We start from the raw sequence: 24,377 nt of genomic DNA, 5'->3' as shown, positions 1-24,377 counted from the left end.
TCTTTCCTCACATAAAAATGATAAAAACAATAGTAATAAAATCCCTTACTCGTACTGGGCTCCTAACTAACTAACAACCTAATCCTTACAGACTAGTTGCTCTGACCAACTGAGTTTCGATTTCTTACGCGAAAGAAGTCTGTTATATTAAGAGGCATGCTTTTCATTATCAAAACTGTTCGAAGTAATACGAACATGGCTTAAGAACAGGGACGGAACTGAATTACCACTCGATTGACCTTGAGGGCAAATCACCAAAGCGTAGCTATAAACGTTAAGTTCAGCATGCATTTCTCTGGAGTTGTGTTCAGTATTCCTATCTGCCAGTCATGCTTGTTCGTAGGAGTAATATGTTACAAACCTAACCTTTCGATAGAGCACAATGACAGAGAATCAAAATTAATGAATTCTTGCCCTTGTGAACTTGTGACACCACCATGTGCAATAAAACTGTCGCGTCTTCTGAAGTGATATTTTATCGAAAATAACTCGTTTTCCTTTATATATCCGAAGTTTTTGAGGGTTTCAAAATGAGGAAACGTTACTGACAAACAAGGACGCATTTAGGGGTGGGTCCAGGTGGTCCGGACTCCCCTCTGAAATCCCAACTTCTCTGTAAATTTAGCCTAAATTTAAGGATTATCTTTTAAATTTTATTATAATTTATCCTAATATTGAAGTCGGACTTCTCCCGAAATAAATTACTGCATACGTGCCTGCTGACAATTTTCAATATATTCTTTAAATAAGTAAAATAACTAAATTAGGAGCAAAAAGCTTCAACACGGGCTAACTTTTGTCCACTGCCAATATTGTGAAGCAATGAAAATTATTTATCGAAATATGTGAGCAGGGAATTCTAACAGCCAGCCATTTTATTTAAATCGTAGTAAACCCTGTAACCGGGCGTTAACGTGAAGACAAAGCTTGGTCCATTGGTAAAGTGTTGGAAGAATATAAACTCAATGTTCGTAGGTTCGAATCTATCCACTCACCATAACATTTTGTTCTTATGTGTAACGATGAAATAAGAAAGAAAAAATGTATAACCGTTAAGACAAAACTTCAACCAAGTCTGAAGAGAACAATACTAAAATAGTAATACAATGACGTCAACCAAAAATTATTTCATGTAGCGTTTGGACGAAATTACAGCTGTTAACAATTGCAGAAATAAAAACAGGCTGTAATGCAGTCTAGACTTCTGAATGCATTTACTTCCTGAAAACTTCCGTCTCGTCATTGGTATGCCGTTAATCATTGTAAAACCTTTCAATTGGAAGTGAAATGACACAAACTAAAACAGTTTTAAATCAATAAATGTCTATGTGTAAAAGTAGGTGTCTTTTATCTGTAGTTCTGAGTTCCTTTTACTTTGAAGTGACAAATGAGAGAAGAAAGTATGGTGTTCGAAAAAAAATCAAATTTGAGATTTCAACGAATTTACACGTATTATAGCCCCTAACACCGAAAAAGTTATTTTTCGATACATGTCCATCAGTTCTTCCGTCCGTTCGCTACACTTTTCTGTGCACTCGCCTAGAAGCCATACCTCGCCTAGAAGCCATACTTGAACATACCGTAAATTAGTTGAAAAATTTACGGTATGTTCGACTTATCTGCACCAAATTTTAGTTTAAGATTTTCATAGTATTTCCTATAGTTTTTTTTTTATTTCCCTCCTACTCCCAAAACAAGGGTAGTTTCCTGTACGATGAAAATAAAAAAAAGATATTTTCTCATAACTGGCTCTAACGATCTTGTTTTCTTTCTTTTTTTATCAATCAATATTTAATTAGCAACCCTATTTTGTGGTATAAGGCATTTATCTGAGAAAAATCTACAAGGGGTAGTTTATACTAAGGGGGTGAGTTTTTTCTCAGTGATTTTCTCAAAATGGACTCAAATGTTTTCGTTCATATTTCATAAATAAAGATTTCATTAATAACTTATCAATATGGCATAACTCGTTTGTCCTAAAAAAATGCGAGGGGTAGTTTATTCTTGGTGGAGTGTTGTCTGGGCGATTTTCTCAAAAACGACTCAAAAGAGTTTATTCATATTTCAAAAATAAATATTTCGTTAATAACCGAACAATATGGCAAAACTCGTTTGTCCTGAAAAAATATGCGAGGGGTAGTTTACTCTTGGGGGTGTTTTTCCTCCACGGTTTTCTCAAAAATGAGTCAAGCAATTTTGTTCGTACTCAGAAATAAATATTTCACTAAAAACCTAGTAATATGGAATAACTCGCTTACCCTGAAAGAATCCTCAAGAGATAGTTTATTCGGGGAGTTATTTTTCCCTCACGATTTTCTCAAAAATTACTCGGACAATTTTATTGATAATTCATAAATAAGTATTTCATTAATAACCCTATATTTTAGTATAAGTCATTTCTATGAAAAACAATTACAACGGATAGTTTATTTTTGGGGTCAAGGTTTTTTCCCCGACAATTTTCTCGAACGGCAGGCGATTTTGTTCAAATTTCGCAAATAAATATTTCATTAATAACCAAAAGTATATCTTAACTCATTGTTCGAAACAATTCACAAGAGGTAGGTTACTCCTGATGTGTTCTTTTTGAATGACTTTCCCAAAGTGACTCATTTGATTTTTTTCATATTTCATAAACAATGATTGCATTAATTGGTCTATTATATGTCTAATGAAAATGTGCTCAAAGTGTGAGTTAGTTTTGTAGTATGGATTTTCTTCAATCGAAGTTTTTTATTCGATAATTTGACATTCGATGTATTTGAATAATACGATAATTTTATTCGTATTATCCAAATACACACTTCAGTAACAACTGCGGCCTAACACAGTTAAGAAATTGAATTGAAAAAGTTTAGTGCGGTGGCCCTGTAATTGAATATTTTTTGAGAAACTCCCTAGCTTTTTGTGGTAAACTCAGGCTTTTCTTTTTCGAGCGACAAAAGAGAGAAGAAAATATAGTGATTGTGAAAATAATATCAAATTCAGATTTCAACGGATTTACATGTTTCATGGCGTCTACATACCGAAAATGTGACTTTTCGACACCCGTCCTTCCGGTCCGTCCGTTCGGCACACTTTTATATGCACTCGCCTAGAGGCCATACCGTTCAACTTATCTACACCAAATTTTAAACTTAGGGTTTACTTAGTATTCTTACAGGAGCTTTTCCATTCTTTCCTACCACCTAAAATAAGTGTGGTTTACAAACAGCCGAAAATCAAAAAACGCTATTTTCTCAAAAATGGTTTTAACAATTTTGTTTATTTTTCATTAATCAATATTTAATTAACAACCCTATATTGCAGTATCAGATATTTCTCTTAGAAAAACTTACGAGGGGTAGTTTATTCTTGGAGGTGACTTTTTCTCGACGATTTTCTCAGAAAAGACCCTGGCGAATTTTGTACACACTTCATAAATAAATATTTGACCTTACAACATGGTATAAGTCAATTGACCTGAAAAATATATGAGTAGTAGTTTATTCTTGGACTTGAATTTATTCCCAGTGAGTTTCTCAAACACGACCAGTTGACAACCCTGTATCTCGACAACGAAGCTGAATTCGAAAACTGCAAGAGGACCATTTGTCTCCTTTTGATGTCACGAATCACCTCCCGAAGTTTGTGGACATCTTTCAGGTTCACCCTTAATGAAGCTTCTTTTCGAAAAGTTAACTATTAACTATAGGCATTGTTTATCTTTTTTTAAATCCCAAATGTCGTTATTAATTTTAAGGCAGAGAACTACTTCTGAGAGAATAGATCTTGAAAAATAATTTTAAAACTTAGACTTTTGTTTTCGAGACATTCCAGACAAGACGAGACATTTTACAAGCTATCTCGTGTCCAAAACATTTGCCTCGTATTATCTTGGATGTCACAAAGCGCGTCTTGTCTCTTTCTCGAGACATGTCTTATCTCGTGCGCATTCGTTAACACTTGGGAAGGATTATCTTTCTACTCAAAGCATTGTTTTTATAATGGTTGCATATTTATGATAATTGCTGTCCACATAAATTACAGTCCTTTCAGTTGAATTAATTATTATTATTATTATTATTATTGAAATTGCAATATCTAGTTTAACGTTGGTCGATTATGCATCTACGCTAAGGGAGAATGATGATGAATGAAATGGTGAAATGAAGAAAGTGGGAGGAAAATGGAAAATCTCAAGAAAACACATATCCATGCACACGGTATTTGTCCACCTCAAATTTCACTTGGCACGAAGTGGAATCGAGCCAAGGACCCCTGCACCAAAGGTCCCTGCAATGCTTTATTATTATTATTATTATTATTATTATTATTATTATTATTATTATTATTATTATTATATAATAATAATAATAATAATAATAATAATAATAATAATAATAATAATAATAATAATAATAATAATAATAATAATAATTGAAGCGAGCTTAACGAGTTTCAAACGTACGACTCAACCAACGTTTGGGTGCCTGTTCGTTCGTCTGCTCCTCTCATAAAAGACATTTCATTTTAATGAAACTAGTAAGTGCCTTCTTTTAGCTCTGCGAAGTAACTATTGCTTGGAATATGAATCTGCAAAACATAAGAGGTAAAATTAACCAAATGGTGCAAGTTTCCACTTATATATACAAAACAATTTCGCAATATCAACTACGTGAATCTTGTCCCATAAAGAAGCCGAAGCCCCTACACCGAAGAGCCCTCCGAGATTTGATCATTGTCCACACGGACTGAAATTGTCATTTGAAGCCAATAATTTCTTTAAAATAGACGAAAAATTCGAAAGTTATAAACATGTTAATAATTATGCCTTTTCTCATAAGGGGGCCGTATTAGCCTACACTGAAGAGCCCCACGAGATTTGATCATTGACCACTTGGACTGAAATTCTCATTTGAAACCAAAACTTTAATATGAATCCAAAAATTAAACTTTTACATCAATTTAAACTGACTGGGTTCCAGTTCCCCCTACTATTGTTTAGTTTAGTTAACTGGTAATTTGTGACAGCTTCACATCATCAAAAGAATGTTTCACTTCCCCTCCCCTCCCCCAGGAGTTCGTGCTGGATCCACCACTGGAATCAATAGACACTCTTCCTATTCTTTTTGTCACCCTTGATTGTGTAGGGGCTCCCTCGTACAAATAAAGAAGCGGTAATATTACAATCAAGGGGCGCTATATATTAGGTATTTTTTTAGTTACCTACCCCTAACCGCAGAGGGCCATCTTTCGTAGAATAAAAAATATTACGTGATATTCCAATCATGAAAGGGGAGAGGATGCTGTAAATATATTTCTTATTCATTTTGTCTGTCCTGCTTATCAAAAATTACTTTCTGTTGGAAGGCTACTGAAATGAGAGGGGCAAAATAAAAAGTCGTACCCCCTCCTACATGGTTGCTCAAATAAGTACTAAAGAAAGCATTTTAAACTAAGATATTTAAGATTTAAACTAGGAAACTAAGATATCCTACATTATGTAAGGATGGCATATTCAGGATTATTATTATTATTATTATTATTATTATTATTATTATTATTATTATTATTATTATTATTATTATTATTATTATTATTATTATTATTATTTGAATGTTTTTGGAGCACCGAAATTCTGTGAGACGAACAATGATATGTAGAGGTTTAAGATGGGTGGTCATAGAAGAGGAAAAACCAGGATTTTTCTCTCTCTGACTCTCTAACGTAAAGATTATGTGCTGAAGGTAAGAAGCATCATCATTCTACAATAGGTTGCTTTTACGTAGAATATCAATTACTTGAGTTCTCCTCCTTCGGTCTACTTACCTTATGTAGTAAATTCAAAACAATTTCAATTCAATACAAATACATTGTAAAACTTTTCCGTAATTAAACATCTAGGGAAAATTAAACATTTAATAGGGAAATCTGTTATCAAAATATCCAAACACGTAGATAGAAGACTATCCAGTGAGAAATATTGTGAAACTTTATAAAATTCTCCAAATTAGAATTAACATTTACTGGGAAACATTCGTTATGCGCCAGCGAGCATATGGTGAGCAGTGAGCACAGGGGAAATAATTACGAAACTGTTTGCAAACAAAATTAGGGACGCTAATGCAAGTGCGACAACAGCATTTTTTCTTTTTTTGGTATCGTCATGAGTTTTACACATACGTTACAATTTGATTCTTTCCCAAATAAAAAAAATAAAAAAATAACCGTAGTGTAGTGATAAAAATGATAACGGCACTTCCAAGGGATCGAACCCGCTACCTTCAGCATACAGACTCATTGCTTTAACTAACTGAGCTATTTGTTTTTTTACGTGAACTGAGCCTGTTCCGGTAAAGACGATATTTCATTATGATCGTCCTACCAATTCGTCCTCTTCCATAGATAATTTCGACAATTTGCTCTATCTTTATGTTAATACTTAGCATATATTCATATATTTGGAGTTTGCAGATAATGCATATAATAAGACATACTAGAAATATTCGTTAAAAGTTTAGTTTGTAGATTTAATCCACATTTCTCACAATGACATAGATGTCGCTGCTTCGTGTTGAAATGCAGAATTCCCTCGCGTTCTTGAAAATTTCCCACTTTAGCAGAGTTGGTAATTCTCGAGATTTCTGTCGATTTAATGTTTTTTGCTTCTAATTTCTTTATTTTAAGCTAATATCTAACACAAATATTAAAAACGGGTTTGTTATTAACCTGTCCTGCTGGGGAAACCTTCCGAAATTTCGAACATATAAAGAAAACGGAGATATTTTCAAAAAACTTCAAAATAAAGAGACGCGTCATTTATTTTGCTCATGGTAGTACCTATGAGAGAGAAATCACATGGATGGCAAGTGATAGTCACAGTCTATGTCCGTCCCTAGGCGCATGCCTGACATGTACATGAGGAACTTATCTAGTATGTTCTAAGTATGTTCTTCCCCATACCGTAAACGAAAGTTACTCCACCAAAATATGTTAAATCGCATTTATGCGTAATTTGTTTACATTAAGGTGAGTCTTAAAATCACTTATAACAAGTAAAAAAAAAAGTACCTGGGAGTGTTCGCAAACCACCAACCCTGCGATCACTAGGCGCGCGTGCTCTCCCAACTTGGCCACGAAAGCGATAAAGAAGACATTGCTTGTAGAGGGATACATCGTTGGAGACTTTTTAATTTGGCTAATCAGAGTGCTCTTGTAACCATGTATATTATACGATGACCGTGTGGGATCAGATAAAAATAAGCTCGCAAGTAATTTTATAACAAAATGAGGCGCGTCTCTATTTTATTTCATGGTTCTTCCATATTCACTTTCAAATGATCGGCCACAGTTGGCATCTAAAAAGTACAATTCTTTTTTCCTAACTACGTAAATATTTAACTGTTCACATATGTATGAAAGATTAATCTTAATTTTTATTCATCAGTTATGTCATTTCTTTCTTCTAAATTCATGTTCCAAATTTGATGCATTGTTGCTTCTCTTTTCTAAGCGATTGTGTACTAGAAGGACAAAGTTGAGCAGAAAGCGCGAGACACCGTTGTATGGTACTGCGCATGAGCAAATGCAAACAGCTGACTCATTCATGCGTCGCTGCAAATATCAATTATGTGTCATAAGTATCTGAAAGAGTATGCACCTAAAGGAAGTACCTCAAACATGAAAGATATATGTCCCAAGTGACGATATAAAAACAAATGACTATCACGGTGCGAAACTGAGCCAGGTACATAAATGCTACATTTGTGGCACATAGTTGCAAATATCAATTAGGTGTAACAAGCACCTAAAACTTTAGGTATCTGAAGTGCATACAGCACATAAATACCATATGCACCAAGTGTCGGGGACCTAAAAAGTAGCTGGGACATCTAAATGGCAATGCCTAGCACATCTTGTACTGTTAGGGTTTGTGGTTGACAAACACAGTGTCTATGGGTTTCCTCGGGATTCTCCCGCTTTCTTCATTCCACCATTTCATTCATTTCTCATCACCCCCGTTCCCTTTAGCCTAACGTCATAGCTGCCCTAACAGCACAATTACATAGCAGGTATATGCATATCATGTTCCCTCAGATACATGGAAATGTGTCCAGTATGTGCCTTATGTATCTGTGAGAGAGAAATCACATGAATGGAAAGTGATAGTCACAGTCTATGTCGGACCCTAGGCACATGCCTGACATGTACCTAGGGAACGTGCCTAGTATATTGTAGGTATGTTCCCCATGCCATAAGCGTCAATGAACTACAAAATTACTTCCCGAAAATATGTTAAATCACCTATATGCGTAATGTGTTTACATTAAAGTGAGTCTAAACAACATTTTAAACCAGAAAAAACGTATCCCAAGGTGGGCGCGAACCACCAACCTTTGGATAACTAGCCGAGTGCTCTTCCGACCTGGCCACAGAGGCGATGAAGAGAACGTCGCTTGTAGGGAGATAAATTGTTGACGTCTTTTGAATTTGGCTAATCAGAGTGCTCCTTTAACCACGTATATTCGACGATAACCGTTTAGGATCAGATAAAATCTGCTCGCCATGTAATTTTATAACAAAATGACGAGTGTCTAATTACTTTATTTCACGGTTCTTCCATATTCATTTTTAAATGATCGGTGGCAGTTGCCGTCTAATAAAATTAATGCGTTTGTTGCTTCTAGTACCCAATCGCTTAGAAAAGGAAGTAACAAATGCATCAAATGTGGGAGACGAATTTAGAACACTTAAATGGCGCATGCCTAGCACATCTTGTGCTGTTAGGGTATCTGAAAGAGTATGCACCTAAAGGACGTACCTAGAACATGACAGATATATGTCCCAAATGGCGACATAAAAATAAATGACTGTTAGAGTGCAAAACTGAGCCAGGTATATAAATGCTATATTTGTGGTACATAGTTTCAAATACTAATTAGGTGTAACAAATACCTAAAACTGTAGGTAGCTGAAATACATACTTAGCACATGAATATCATATGTGCCAAGTGTCGGGTACCTAAAAAGTAGCTGGAACACCTAAATGGCACATGCCTAGCACATCTTGTGCTGTTAGGGTGTGAGACGTAAAACTTTAAGATTTCATTTCTTTTTTTTCATTTCCTGATTAAAAGTAAGAAGAGACATCTTCAGATTTTTTAAAAAAAAATCCGGTTTTAGATTAAAAAGGGGGTGTTTTCTATAACTTCTTTCTTCATATTGAAACCAATGCCTGTTGTTTGTTAGTAGATTGATATTTAGCGTTCCTTTCAGCTCCAAGACTACATGAGACGGACCTATTTTTTTAACGCGGAATTCAAACCATATGATCTTACGCTGTGAATCGAACCCATGTCTCCCATGCCAAAGGTGCGTATGCTAACCTTACAGCTACGAGGGAATTCATGTGTTGTTTGTGATTACATCACGGCAAGACAGTTAAAGAGTTTGAAATGAATTTTGAAATATACTCGTAGTTAGTACCTATATCGACCTACTGTAGGTTTTCATCTTGGTTCTTTGATTAAATGCCGTATTCTAAAAGAGTAATAGAGTTCAAAATTTATGCCGAAAATACAGCATTTCAGGAACCCATCGAGTTAGAACGTTGAAACCCAGAATTTAAATTCGTCATTAGAAATAAATGGGCACATGTCTCAGAGTTTATTCTTATTCTTGAAAATTTTCGTGTTAAGGGGGAGTGGGAAATTTTCCATATGTTATCACATCATTGAAATCGACATTGTGGTGTGATGATTGTATCACACGAAAATAGCTCAACCGTTTGCAATTAACTTTAGAAAATAGTTAACAACTACTTTAAGATGGATTCTTATTATGCCAACTAAGTTAAAAGGCGCATCTCAAGAAAAAATACAAATTCAAAATTTATCCCTAAAATATAGTATTTTATTGTTTTTTTATCATTTAAGCTTTCTATATCCAATATTTCCTATTTTACCTGAATTCCTTTAGTACGCTATTACTGCACGGTGACGATCCATGATGACTGGACAACTGAAGTTAAAAGTTTTCTGCTGAGTGTCAGTTATTTCTCTGGATTGCATTATGGACAGAATGCTTAAACAATGCTTAAGGAGTGCCTGCTCTTTAAGCATTTTTCAGTCCGTGTGACCAAGGGCTTAAGTAAAACAAAAAAATATTATTTAGTTGTATTCAGCGTATGAAAATTTTATGCAAATTTTCGCAACTTGATCGCCATTGTCTTGTCAAAAATACATGCTTTTCAAATTGATCACGTTTTTCTGTTCTGTGCCTTAACAATGCACATCACTACTTATTGAAGCGAGCGTGGCGAAGCTTCTACAGTTAAACTCTTCGACATTTGTTTGTTTATCAGTTAGTTTGCCTGTGTGTTCCACGATGACTCTTGTAACACTTATCCAATTTTAATGAAACTTGATGTGTGCTTTCTTTTGATTTGAAGAAGTAATCCTATTGTTTTGGGCTGCAATACCTCCAAAATGTGGTAAAAATATACCTCCATGTTGTTTAAGTTTGAACATATACAAAGGCATTTTTTCAGCGTAAACTACGTAAGAACTACTCGATTATAACAAAACATAGCGTAATATTTTTTTTTAAATCGCATTGTAATCATGTTCACAGCTTGAACTTAAGATCTAACCAAGAATGAAAGAGTGAAATTACCTCCCCTTCCATATATTTTTTTAAAAGTTCCACAATATTTTTCGTAAAACAAAACCTTCGATTTTGGAGTAATATGTCGTACATTTCCTTTGACGCTTCCTAATCATCCCCTCTGTATGGAGATAGAATTAGGAAAGATAAACAGTAATGGATTTGCTCCACTCCGTTCCGATTTCTTGTAGAGTTCCACAAAATCTTTCATAAATCTGATTCGGTTCCAATACCATGTTGTGTATTTTATATTTTCCTTGACTCTTTTCCATAATCCCCAATGCTTAGGATTAGAAGCAGTCAAGAATTAAAGGTGAACTTAGCCCTTAGATGTAAAATGGATTACTCCATTCCCCTTCCGCACTGTGAAAAGAAATACAATCCAGTATATATTTCGTAAAGATATTAGATTCCATGGAACATGGTATATACATATTTTTTAGGCTTCACAATCATTCCTACTACTTGGATTTAAAATCAATCAAAAATGAGAGAGTGAACTTCTCTTCCCCTCCACTCCCTTATCTATATTATAAAAGAGAACGCACAAATCCTTTGTTAGCTCATCACGGTAATACGGCTGAACCAATTTCTTTTATTTTTGGGGGGTTATTAGGATTTGGACCCTAGATGGTTTTTATCATATCACTTTAATTTTTAATTACCAGTGTCTTGAGATAATTGACCATTCAAGTGTCCATACGTACAAATCCTTTGTTATTAGTTCATCATAGGTAAAAATAAACGTATTTATATGCAACCCGCATGACCGTGTCACTCGGCGGGTTAACATAAATGACAGGCGCTATAATGTTAACATTTACTGCAATTTGAAAGCGAAAAAGTAAAAATTATCTAAGTAACAAAGTTTATTGCGTTCCGGGGTGACCGCAGCGAAGCGGGGTGAACGCTGCTAGTCTATATATATAAAAGAGAACGTACAAATCCTTTGTTAGCTCATCACGCTAATACGGCTGAACCAATTTCTTTCATTTTTGGGGGGTTATTAAGATTTGGACCCTAGATGGTTTTTATCATATCACTTTAATTTTCAATTACCAGTGTCTTGAGATAATTGACCATTCAAGTGTCCATAACGTAGAAATCCTTTGTTAGCTCATCATAGCTAAATCTAACCGTATTTATATGCAACCCACATGACCGTGTCACTCGGCGGGTTAACATAAATGACAGGCGATATAATGTTAACATTTACTGCAATCTTCTATGGTTTTTATCATATCACTTGAAAGCGAAAAAGTAAAAATTATCTAACCCAAGCGGCACACCGACGTCGAAAAGACGTGGTTTTTTTGGTGTAAAACACCGTAAAATACACCGAACATGACGTGATTTACACGTCTTTTCCCACGTGGAAATGTCCGGGAATATGACGTGATTTTTATGACGTCTTTTACACGTCATAGAATATGACGTGATTTTTATGACGTCTTTTACACGTCATAGAAATGACGTGTAAATCACGTCTTTTTTACGTGATTTCCACGTGTAAATCACGTCTTTTTCACACCCTTCATGTGAATTGGAAGGGGGGCGTTCTCGAAATGAGGCGGCGAGAAGCAAAGAGGTGTAAGCGATATTTGCAATAAAGTATGGATGTCTCAAAAATGGATTCTGCACAGCTAAATATACAAACTGGATGGTGAAGCTCGTCGCAGTCCAATAGAAAGTCTACCCATGAATGCTCTACGCCGAACTTCATTATGCAGTTTGTATATTTTGCAGTGCAGAATCCATTTTAGAGACATACATACTCTATTGAAAATGTCACTTACACCCCTTTGCTTCCCGCTACCTCAAATGTCATGGAAGTCTGACAGGATTGTTCAGTTCCAAATGTCAAAACCATTAGAAATTGATGTGCATCCGCAGTTTTGATATTAGGAATTTCAATCCATGTACTACCTCGAATATTCGCCACACTTTTGAGGCTATTTACCAGCCCCTATTCAACCGTTTTGCACCAAAGTTAGGGGTTAGGCTACTAGGGCTACCTAGTTCTGGCCCTGTAAATTTTGAAATAGATCGGTTGAATAGTGGTTGAAACAAATAACCCTGAAACTGTGTCGAATAATAGAGATCCTACTATACATAGATTGAGATTCCTAATGTCAACACTGGATACACATCAATTTATGATTATTTGGACATATGAAACTGAATAATAATAATAATAATAATAATAATAATAATAATAATAATAATAATAATAATAATATCTACTCTAAAACACACAGCTTACAACAATTTTTTTTAAAAAAATGATAAAAAAGGAAAAAATCATACTTTTTCTATTTTCTTAACTGCGTTTTTTTTTCTTGACAGTTCTGAACTGATCTCTGGCCGCAACACTTTTCTTGGGTAAAAAAAAAACAGTCTACGAATAACAACTGGACAACGATTATTATAAGTAAAAACAATAATGAAAATAAATTTATCCTTGTGGCTGCTGCTTGATTTTTCACCATTGTGTTGTAATTTGCATAATAATTTACAAGCTCCTATACCAGATAAGTAAGACCACTGGGTTATTGTAATAAATAACAGATCAGGATAGACCCTAAGAACCCTAGATCTTGCCACAGCGAAATACATCACCACCCTCTCTCGGAAGCACACATTGGGGAACGTCAAAGTATTGTGGTCTATTTGATTGGTCTGTACCAAGAATTTGGAAATTTCGCTTCTCCGAATGTTCGTATTATCTATGGATTGGGGATTTCCATATCCAATTAACCACCTCTAGTGTTGTTGATTTATATTTTTTTAGTATTTGGATACTAGCCTATTGAAGAGTATATATTCGCCTTAATGTGTGGTATATTTATCTACACATTAAGAAACGAATATACAATAGCTGTCGAGGAATAATTATATACCTAATGCAACAGGAAAGAAACGGCAGCGCTTGCTCCACGAAAGGATAAATTTAAAGCCATACATTAAAAAGAAAACCGAGACGCATTGAATCGACTTGAAAAACAAAAAAAAGCCCTTGAATGTAAGACTCACCCTTGGCGAAAAAAAAAAGCCCTACATAACTTTTAAGAATGAGAAAAGACGAATAAACATGGTAAAAACAAAGAATGAAATGGAAAAATAAAGGAACATTGTACTTACAGTCCTAAGAAAATGAAATGAAATGAAATCTTTGAGTTTTACGTCCCACGATTATACCGGTTAGGCTAAAGGAGACGGTGATAATGAGAAATGAATGAAATGAAGAAAGTGGGAGGAAACGGGAGAACCCCGAGAAAACCCACGCACACGGTGTTTGTCGGACAAAGTTCACTTGGCGGGGGCTGGGATCGAACCCGGAACCCCAAGCACCAGAGGTGAACGCTCTACCACTGAGCCACCGCGGCCCTTAGTACTAAGAAGAATCCACTCATTTCGTCACTGGAATTTATTCATGTGTATTTACTAGTACCTTCTTAATGAAATTACGGTACAACACGTGCTTCCATAAATTTTATAGCTATCCATTATTACGCTAGTATGCGCACACATACACACAAACACAACCACCCACATCCAACACACACTCACATACACAAGAACAATGGGTTTTATTGACAGTGCAAAATTTAGGACTAAACTTTTATAACTCCAATTTAAGACACCTTTATTTTGGAGGTGAAAAATCGAAAAAGAAAGTACATCTTAAAATTAATTAACCTCTGAGGGATGAAAGCGAAAACACATAACCATTAATTTGAATTCTACATTTATTAGTTATATGTACAATGTGCACGTTTTGTCGTATAAAATAATATTCATGCTATTTGTAATGCAACAAGAAACACTGATTGTCTTTATTATTTGTAATACAAAGAAGAAATATGTAGACAATGCAAATCTGTTGGTTATAATCTAAAACTTACAGAGATCTTTTAATAATATAAAATAAAAAGAATAAAATTTTTCTATAAATTTCGTATGAAGGAAAACACCTTTCATAGTTATTGAAAGTACAGAAATGCAGCATCATATCAAAAAAGCCTCACGTGCTTAAGTAGGTTAAAAATGGGGACTGCGGTAAGTACCCCACTTATTATCCCATCTATTATACCAGTAGCAGTTTCTTCCATCTTTTAGTTTTCGAAAGAGATGCCTTTACATTGATTTCCAACAAAGCGAGGAGGAACAGGTCAACATGTTTCAAGCATGCCGAATCCTTTTCATCCTCAAACAACAAGGCAGATGGAAGTGAATATCTTTCTACTAACATTTTGAAGATTTGTGGCATTTGTTCATTTGAAGATCTTTATTTTTACTCACGAATGATAAGTGTCTTTAAGGCTAGTTTGCACAACGTGAACTTTGCTCTTTTTTCCGCGGGAGTTAAATTCCATCGCCAGCTCTTTGGAAACCAAGCATCAGAGGAAGGTCCCTTTTCCTCCCAACGATGACAGATAGGAACACTGAAACAGAAAAAAAAAAAAATCATGAACAATCATAGTGCAATTTTTCAGGTGGGGAGATATTTTTAAAAAATAATTACAATACGTCATGTGTAACTACAATCAATACGCAATAAAACGATTAGTTACTGCACTCGCTTGCATGAAGTCCCACTTTTAACGGCCTTCCAAACAGCGAAATTAAACTACCATTAATTTTAGTTATTCTGTAATAGCTTAACTTTTGATTTTATTGCAGCTGTTAACTCTGATTGTTCAGGAGGATCAAACAAGTTGGGGGATATAAGACTTTGTATATACAGATACATGACAAATAATTCTGAAACACTCATAGAAGGCTACATTACGTATGTGCTCACAATATAAAATGCCACTCCAAGACCAACTTTAGAATGTGAGCTAAAAGTGACGATCAAGTATATTGATACGATATTGATACAAACAAAATGGTGTATAACTTATGTATTCCGAAAAGTAAAAAAATTGTGAGCAAACGCCCACTCACTTGTTACTGGAGTATTTTTAAAAAATAAGACTTCTAGAACCAGAATTCTGTCACAAGCAGTAGGGTGAAAATCGTCACATTATTTGTTCTGAGCAGGGTTAGAAGTTGCGGCATTTATTATTATTATTATTGTTATTATTATTATTATTATTATTATTATTAATAATAATAATAATAATAATAAAACTTCTCTTTGGTGAAAATTATATTTTACCCCTCTGTTGAGAAAAATATTTTCGGGAGGAGTACTTTTATCCATTCAAAAAAAAAAAAGCGCGAACACTATAACATGTGATACATTCCATATTAAAGCTTTGCTTATATATAAATACTCAAGTCAAATAAAATAATTGCTGAAGGAATAAAAATTAATAAACAGGGAAACCTTTAAAAATCTAAAATAATAAATAAATAAATAAATAAATAGAGTGTATCTGAAGAAGACAAGGGTAGTTGCTGAAACAGTTACATTTAAATAAAATTGGCGCAGCTGTGGCTCGGTGATAGAGCGTTCACCTCTGGTGCTTGGGGCCAATGATTCGATCCCAGCTCACTTCAAGCGGCTTTTCTTGGAGTTCTCCAATTTTTTCCCACATTCTTCATTCCACCATTTAATTCACTTCTCATCATCACCGACTCCCTTAGCCTCAGTGCCTGATCGTGGAACGTTAAATTGAATATTTCATTTATATAAAAGTATTGCCTTGTTCAACAATTATTTTATTTTAGTTAAGTACTAATAAAATATTACTACTTTCTTTCTTTTCTTCTTACTCGGCATTTTCTTACATGGGTATTATAAAATAACATGTCAAAAACTCACCTGTCGCAACTTTGGTATGTATGTCATCCTCCACAGTGATATTTCTAGAGCAGCTCGACGAGCAGAAAGGGGTCAGGTGGTCTGCTGTTGATCAATTCATCATTTGCAGGAGCATTGGCCATACGCTCTGGAAAGTGGGAGTACATACAAGGCTTATTTTGGCAAATAACATGTATTTACACCTAGGCTTATTACAACGACTAAATACATTTAACATGAAATGAAGCAGTTTAATTTTATGTAAACAGTAAAGTGGGTTTTTACTACATTTTGTATATATATATAAAAAAAAACCAGAGCTTATAGAAAGAAAAATGAGTTGGCAGGAAAATATCAGCCATAAATTTCACATGCTTTCTGTTCTGGATGTTTTCAGCGTAAAGGAAGGTGTGAAGAAGAGTCCGAAATCGTCCCAACCTCGATGCAGGAATGGCCACTTCTTAAATGGAAAGATACGCAAAATAAATATTGACAAACTTGTGGACAGATAGATTTTATGGATTATTATCTGCCTGTTGTTAACAAGAAGCAGGGATCGGAAAATCTTTGAGTTTTACGTCCCACGATTATGCCGATTAGGCTAAAGGAGACGGTGATGATGAGTAATGGATGAAATGGTGGAATGAAGAAAGTGGGAGGGAACGGGAGAACCCCGAGAAAACCCACGCACACGGTGTTTGTCCACCACAAAGTTCACTTGGCGGGGGCTGGGATCGAACCCGGGACCCCAAGCACCAGAGGTGAACGCTCTACTACTGAGCCACCGCGGCCCCATAAGAAGCAGGGATCGGTTTTGAGAACGGAGTGAGAGTGTAAAATATCGCATCTTGAACACAAAGAACACAAATGACTACCTGCGTTTTCGAACGCGGACATTTTCTGACCAAAAACACCAAGGCAAGTAATTTCTTGCTATGTATTGCTTCATTTAAATTCTGCAATGTCAAAAAAAAAAGTTTTTATCTTACATTTATAATACAAGCTTGAAAAAATCAAGAGCTCCAATTCTGGGGTAGGTTTTATTTTTTTAAAAAAATTAAAAAATATCCTACTCTGGGAGGGGCAGTCGTCACCTCTGGATCCGCCCCTGTTGTGTACACACCTTCCTTTTGGTGGCAGCAGATATGTAAGCCCCGAAGCAATGAGTTTTTTTTTTACTGATGGGGCTGCAGTGCCTCAGTGGTAGAGCGTTCACTTCTAGTACGTGAGGTCCCTGGTTTGATCCCAGCTCGTGCCAAGTGGGCTTTGTGGTGGACAAACACCATGTGCCTGAGTTTTCTCGACACTCTCCCGTTTCCGCCCACTTTCTTCATACCACCATTTTTCACATGTCATTATCACCATCTTCCTTAGGCTCGGTGCCTTTCCTGGGACGTGAAACTAAATATTTAATTTCATTTCTTTTTAATGATGAGGAATTGGTGTTCCACCTGAAAGCAGGTTTTTGACCCAAAGAGACTTCCGTTGTTAATGTGCGCATAAACATTACGAGGATATTCCCTATGTCAAGAGCTCTCTTAAACACATCTGACTGGAACCAGCACCAGCCCCCAACCACGGTCCCTTAATAAGACATTTGGTTTCCTTTGAATCGTTTCACGATTAGCAGTGGAAATCATAATAATATAGTCATGTAGAGGATACTTAATTGAGCTGGAATATATTTTTTTGAACTTCAATGGCAACATTGATAAGTATCCATCATCACATGCTGGCACTGGAGTAAGTACTGTAATATAAAATGCGAGGGAGCTGTCTACTCAATTAATGAACAAAATATTCGAACAGTCAAAAACCCGTTACATTATTATGATTTCCACACCGAATTCTGTAGCACAGTTACGGTAGCCAAGTGTCTTGTGAGGGTGTGTAGGTGCAGCAGGGCGATGGTTGCAGTTTGAGAGTGCTCTCAACTCAAGGTGACCAGACGTCCCGTTTTGGCCGGGACAGTCCCTTATTTTCAACCGTTGTCCCGTTTCTTTCAGATTCTCAAACGGGACGCCTAAATGTCCCGTTTTTAAGCAAACATGACCCAGGTGTCCCGTAATTATTATTCAAAATATAAATAGCCAATGCTAATTCTACACTCTTCCGTACCAACATCTACTGGGAAGGTTCACCCGTGCCTAGAACTTCTGAATATTCAAATGAGAATTGAGTGTTCTGTGGTTCAAGTGGAAATTGAGTGGGAATTCTGAGTGTTGAAGTAGTTAAAAGTATTGTTGGGTAATACTTAAGTTAGAAACGCTGTGTTATCATTCTTACTTTGTATTTTGTAAATTGAAAACACTGCTGAGTCCCAAAATGCAATGTGGAAGTCACCCCACCCCCCGTCGCCGATTCGTATGCGTCCCGTTTCTGAAAGTAAAAGTTCTGGTCACCTTGTCTCAACTGGGGTAATATCCTCCCACTGATTATGCACATATACAATGGGGGCACTACTTTAGCAAACGGGTCTACCAAATATTCATCTATTTTGTGGATTTTTTCACTAGATTTAAGACAGTAGTGCTACAAAAGGTTAAACAAAACATAACTGAGTGAGCGAAGGGGTTAGAACTTCCATAGGGCTCGTTGTTTCTAACTTTGAAGTCATACACGATTGGCATTGCAACAATTGCCGAGGGTCATTTCCCAAATAGGTTCACTCGAGCAGTCGGTTCTACCTAACAGAAAATTCATAGGTAACATACGATGTGAAACATATTTTTGTGAAGGAATAAAAGTGTGAATGTCAGTAATTAATGTCAGTACACAGCAAATTGAAATTAATTTTGGGCATTATTCGAGCAGACGGTTCTACCAAATTTTGACATATTTCTTACAGTTTCATATCAGGTTAGAACAATGCATTTCTTTTAGCAGAGCATGAACTAAATCAGAAGCTCCATTAGTGCTTGCAGATTGACTTCAGGCCTCAGTACAAATACAGCGTGGACGTGAAGCGTAACAATTTCAGTGAATAAAACACGAACCAATTTATTTCAGCTCCCCACTAAAAAGCAGGGGGTAGGAGCACAGCAACAGGGTCCGAACGGCAGCGACGGGATGCGTCCGTAGGGAGCAGGCGCGTCAGCAACGGGGAATATACGTCTAAACGAGAATAGTGGAAGACCACACTTACATATGCAATACTTTCACTGATCACTTAAAATTCATTTCAATATGCTGTACACTGACAGTAATTACTTATATTCACACTCTCATTCCTTCACGAAAAATGTTTCTTATAATATTTTACCTATAAATTTTATATTTGGTAGAACCGTCTGCTCGAGTGAAGCCGCATTTTGAGTGATAGTGAAATCATTGTAAGCGTAAGTGTGCTTTTCCATTATCCTTCTTTACGCGCATAGTCCCCGTCGCTGACGTGCCTGTTCCCTACGAACGCACCCCCTCGTTGCCGCTCGCGCCCTCTTGCTGTGCTCCTGCACTGATTCCAATAGAATGCATTTGTGCTTTTTAGTGGGCACCTAGCAAAAGTTATTTCGTGTTTTATGCACTGTACTTAATATGCTACGCATCGGGAAGGTTCTAGAACACAAGTCCCCCCCCCATATAGGTTAACAGCTAGATTGGTTCTTTTTTGTACCAAAGTTTAACATTTAATTCACATAGTATTGTTGAGCGAGCGTCAGCAAGTGAAGGCGGGTTAGAGCCCCGCACGGCACGTTGTTTTCTGTCTTTGTTACAATTAAGTGAGAAGGGGTACCTGTGTTCTAGAACCTTGCCCCATGCGTCTACTCTATATTTACACTAACCCCCGTGAAGTCAATCTGCAAGTAGTAATGGAGCTCCTCATTTAGTGCATATTCTGCTATAGGAAATACAATGCTCTAACCTAACCTGAAAATGTAAGAAATGTATTAAAATTTAGTAGAACCGTCTGTTCCAGTAATGCCTCCAAAAGCATACACTTACTTTCATCTCGTTGTTTGCTTGTATTTATCAGTCTTTCGCCTTGGCAAATAGTACCACAATGCGTGCAGCTTTTATTATACGGATTCATAGTATAAGTAGTAGTAGTAGGAACGGGTTAGAAGCCCCGCGGAGGTTGGTTGGTCCTGTTCTCGACATGAAATAGGCAAATTAAAGACTTGTCCAATTTTTTTCGTATATTTTACAATCTACGGATCTGTATAATAAAACTGCACCACAGAATGGCATACTTTCCCATACATACTCACTCCCATATATGGTTTATTGAGAATAAAAACACATACATTATCATTTTACTACCTTCACTATTAACATTTTATATAGTATTCTACCTAAAATATTTAATTTGATACAGGCGTCTGCAAATGTTAACCTAATGTAGGTATCCTCGTTCTTTCTACGGTATTTTAATACACTGTAATAAGAAACCGTAGAATACTCAACCTGCTGAATTTTACACAGAATGCACCTAGATAGGAATAGGATAGGAATTATACTTACTTGTCTTAAAGCTGACCTTTATCACAGGTGACTTTAACAAAACACATTATTTATATTCACAAACAATACCATCAAAACACGATTAAGCAAATAGCTCACGATTCCCAGCATGCACTGCTCAAACTGCAGTTAGAGTACGGGGAACGTCCGCGCTTTTTAGCACCTAAAAAAGACGTCTATTTTTGGTGATGTCCGACACGTGATTCTTTGTACCATTCTGGCACGTGATAAACACGTACAATTTAGGTCATGTTTCACACGTCATTTTTGTTACCATTTTGGTACGTGATAAAGACGTTCCAAATTTTCAAAAGACGTCATTTTGAATTCGAACCCCAAAAAAAGACGTGTTTATGACGTGACTGTGCTACTTGGGAAGTAACAAAGTTTATTGCGTTCCGGGGTGACCCCAGCGAAGCGGGGTGAACGCTGCTAGTCATCTGTAAAAAATTTGACTAATGATAACTTTAATTTTAAAAAACATTCGATTTTGACACAATATAGTTTATCGAGGTTTTTATAAGTCAGTTAAATATTATGGTTTAATTACTCTCCCTCATTATTTAAAAGAATTGTTCTATAATACTTATAATAAAAAGTTGATTTTGGTAGAATATTGTGTATTTTTTTCAACAATTATCCAATTGTTTCCATCGCTTGGCGTTGAAAGGAGTCAAAATTAAGGGAACACATTCTTCCCGATTGTATATATTTTCAGTGAAATTTATTAAAAAACACTTACATTTTTATAGAACATGGTGCGTCTTTTATTAGAGGCTTGATCCTAAACCTGAGGTTGAAATCAGTGAGAGGGAAGAGGAGGGATCGCTAGCTTTAACAATGTCAATTATCACTATGCTAAGAGACGGCGTTTATAGCATTTGAAGGTAGCGTCTTCGAGTTTCCTTTAAACGTTGTTAGCATATGAGAGGCTACGGTGTTACCATGTCTTTATACACATTCACGTCAGTTTATGCATAACAAAAACTGGTTCAACAACAGAGAACGAGATTTGTGTCACCTGTTCACCTGAACGCGCTGTAGTCCGTCTGCTTAGCTAAGATAATCTCAAGTCACAGGGGCTTATGCCGTAGCAGTCTTTGCAAAATTGCGGAGCGTAACGCAACTTAATTATAATTTTAGGTCTATTATCGAAAACTAAAATGCTGATTTTGCGTTGTGTTTACGCAAACCATTACTGAATAAATCCCATAGCTTTGTTTAATTCGCCTAGCCCAAGCGGTTTAGTATATTTATAATATTTTCTTTGCAAAATGAGTTCATATTCACAGTAAAACCCAAACAGTTACTATGAAGGGAGATATTTTTTAAAATATTAGAGGGCAGAAGTAAGAGCTGTTCCACAATCGGAACTTCAAGAATTCAACAATATTCTCAAATAGTATATGATACTCGTTTTTCGGTATACTGCTATATCGAATAGTGAACGATAGCCCTCAATATATTCGTATAACTGATAAAAAATTAACAGGTCGAGACTCGATAAACTCTTCCTATAATATGTTTATCCAAGACTTACAATAGCTTTCTTAAAAATATAAGCAGAGGCAGATTTAAAGGTAAAAACTGGAGGGGTCAACCAGAACTCAGACTGTGATAGGTATATCATAAGTTTACAATAAACTTTCAAAAATATATAAATAATAGCTTCAATATTTTTGTCACTCAAAAAACTGGAGGGCCTAGGCTCCCCGGCCCCGGGCTAGATCCGCCACTGAATATATGTTACTTCAGCAGAACCAATTCAACAAAATTTCCCAAGTAGACATTACAAGTTGAAACAGTGATTATTTCAGGGAGTGGCCCGGGAAAAGGATTCCCGCTCCGGGCAAACATCCTTCGTGTCAGTAAGGGTTACAAGTATTTTCGCTGTATTACTTTAATCCTCTGCATATTGAAATTCCCCCCCTTCTTGGAAGAAATCATCTGAAATTATCACTGAGTTGAAGTAACTTCCTACGGAAACATTACCATATATGCGTCCGGAAGAAGGGTGAAGAAGATGAGGAAATATCATCTCTAGTTGAGTACTTAAATATACATTTAAATAGGCCTAAGTCAAGAACACCTTAGTAGTTGGTTAGAAGTTACATTGTCGCCGAAAACTAACATTTACCTGTAGCTTGGAAATAAAGGTAAAACATAAAACAGAAATCGACAACCATCACCGTCTATTTAAAGTATCATTCCAACATTCGCCTGCTCTGATTTCTTAGAGTAGAAACGGTAGTTTTTACATGATGCCTGCACTAGTCTGAGGAAAGTCAACAGATACATTCCACCTTTTATGATATGACAGTCTTAACAACAATAACATTCCAGGATACACCTAAAAGGAATACAAATCCTCCCCTCCTCTTCTTTTTTCCTCTCTCTCTCTATGAAACGAACCCGCGAACGCGCTCACCTTCAAATAAATATTCCAAATAATCGAACTGACATATTTTTAATACATAGACTCAAGTATTACCAAATATGATTTGATTTGAGTTTAGCGTCTCTTTCAGCAGGTAGGCTATGTCGACCTACGGCTTAACGTGAGATCTGAACCACATGAGCTCCCACCGGGAATCAAACCAGGTCTTCCACGCCAAAGGCATTACTGAACATGGGGGTATAACAACATTCCCAAGTTTTTTTTTATTATTATTATTTGTCAATTCTTATTTCCTTAGTTTTCAAGTAATCTTTTTTTTTCTTTTTTATGTTCTCAAGATAAGTTCTCTGTGATAAAACTTACCTTGATATCTTCGTCTCTTCTAGCACATCCAATAACTATCATTCCATGTTTCACAAGCTCTCGACAGATGGCAGCACCAATGCCTACACTTGCTCCTGTAACTAGTGCCACTCGGTTGTTCCAACGATCCATTTCAGCTGCTGGAAATGGTACTGGTACTCCGCCTGTTACGTAACACCAAAATAATCAGTTTCACTTCTAGGGTGTGTTCACATGAGAGTAAATATCACACCTTTACATAGGCGAGATTAGCTTTCCGTGAAACACGCACTAAATAATGTAGCAAAAGATTGCAGACGAGCAGGAGCTTATCAAATCTGAAGGTTAAAGTTCTATCACAATGTTGCCATATCAATGATTTAATAATTCTTCTGAGTAATACCACGAATACGTTGGCTTGGCAATAGCCCAAAATTACAAAACAAATTGCAGGGATTTCTTACATGCATACATGTATGATCTGTCAGAAAAGTAAATGTACACCTATTTTTCGAGTCTGGCATTCCTGCGCTCCATCCGTGGAGAGTATGAGAATTAAATCAATCAAAAGTTTACTGAGGGGCAAAAAGAAAAGCTTAATGTGAATAAGACATTGCAGAGGGGCACAAGCTGTGAATACGAATAGTGCATTGTGTAAATAAAGGACGACACCGAAAGAGAAAGCCAGAAACAGCTGTTAAACTTACAAAAAAAGAGTAAAAATTGTCGAAGTGGGAACATAAAACACAAATACAACAAATACGCCGACAACTAAAC

General features: G+C 36.1%; 1 protein-coding gene and 1 long non-coding RNA gene across 2 annotated transcripts in view; both read right to left on the bottom strand.

The window, feature by feature from the left end:
- LOC145693176 (dehydrogenase/reductase SDR family member 11-like) overlaps positions 1–23,953 on the bottom strand; it is a 129,458-nt gene extending 105,505 nt beyond the window's left edge. Inside the window, exon 1 of the mRNA XM_081768947.1 lies at positions 23,622–23,953. Coding sequence (XP_081625073.1) covers positions 23,622–23,753 — 132 coding nt within the window. The 5' untranslated portion in view covers positions 23,754–23,953. The remainder of the gene's footprint in view (positions 1–23,621) is intronic.
- Positions 14,327–20,952, bottom strand: LOC145693177 (uncharacterized). The gene is made up of 3 exons (XR_014132723.1): positions 20,861–20,952; positions 16,421–16,547; positions 14,327–15,092 (listed from the first exon to the last, which is right to left on the bottom strand). It is a non-coding gene; the product is annotated as an uncharacterized LOC145693177 (long non-coding RNA).
- Positions 23,954–24,377: the final 424 nt, after the last annotated feature.

The sequence above is a fragment of the Thermobia domestica genome, chromosome 8, assembly GCF_964235325.1.
Source record: "Thermobia domestica chromosome 8, izTheDome1.hap1.1, whole genome shotgun sequence".
Lineage (NCBI taxonomy): Eukaryota > Metazoa > Arthropoda > Insecta > Zygentoma > Lepismatidae > Thermobia > Thermobia domestica.
Note: the sequence above shows the minus strand (reverse complement) of the source record. Positions and strands in the feature narration are given on the sequence as shown.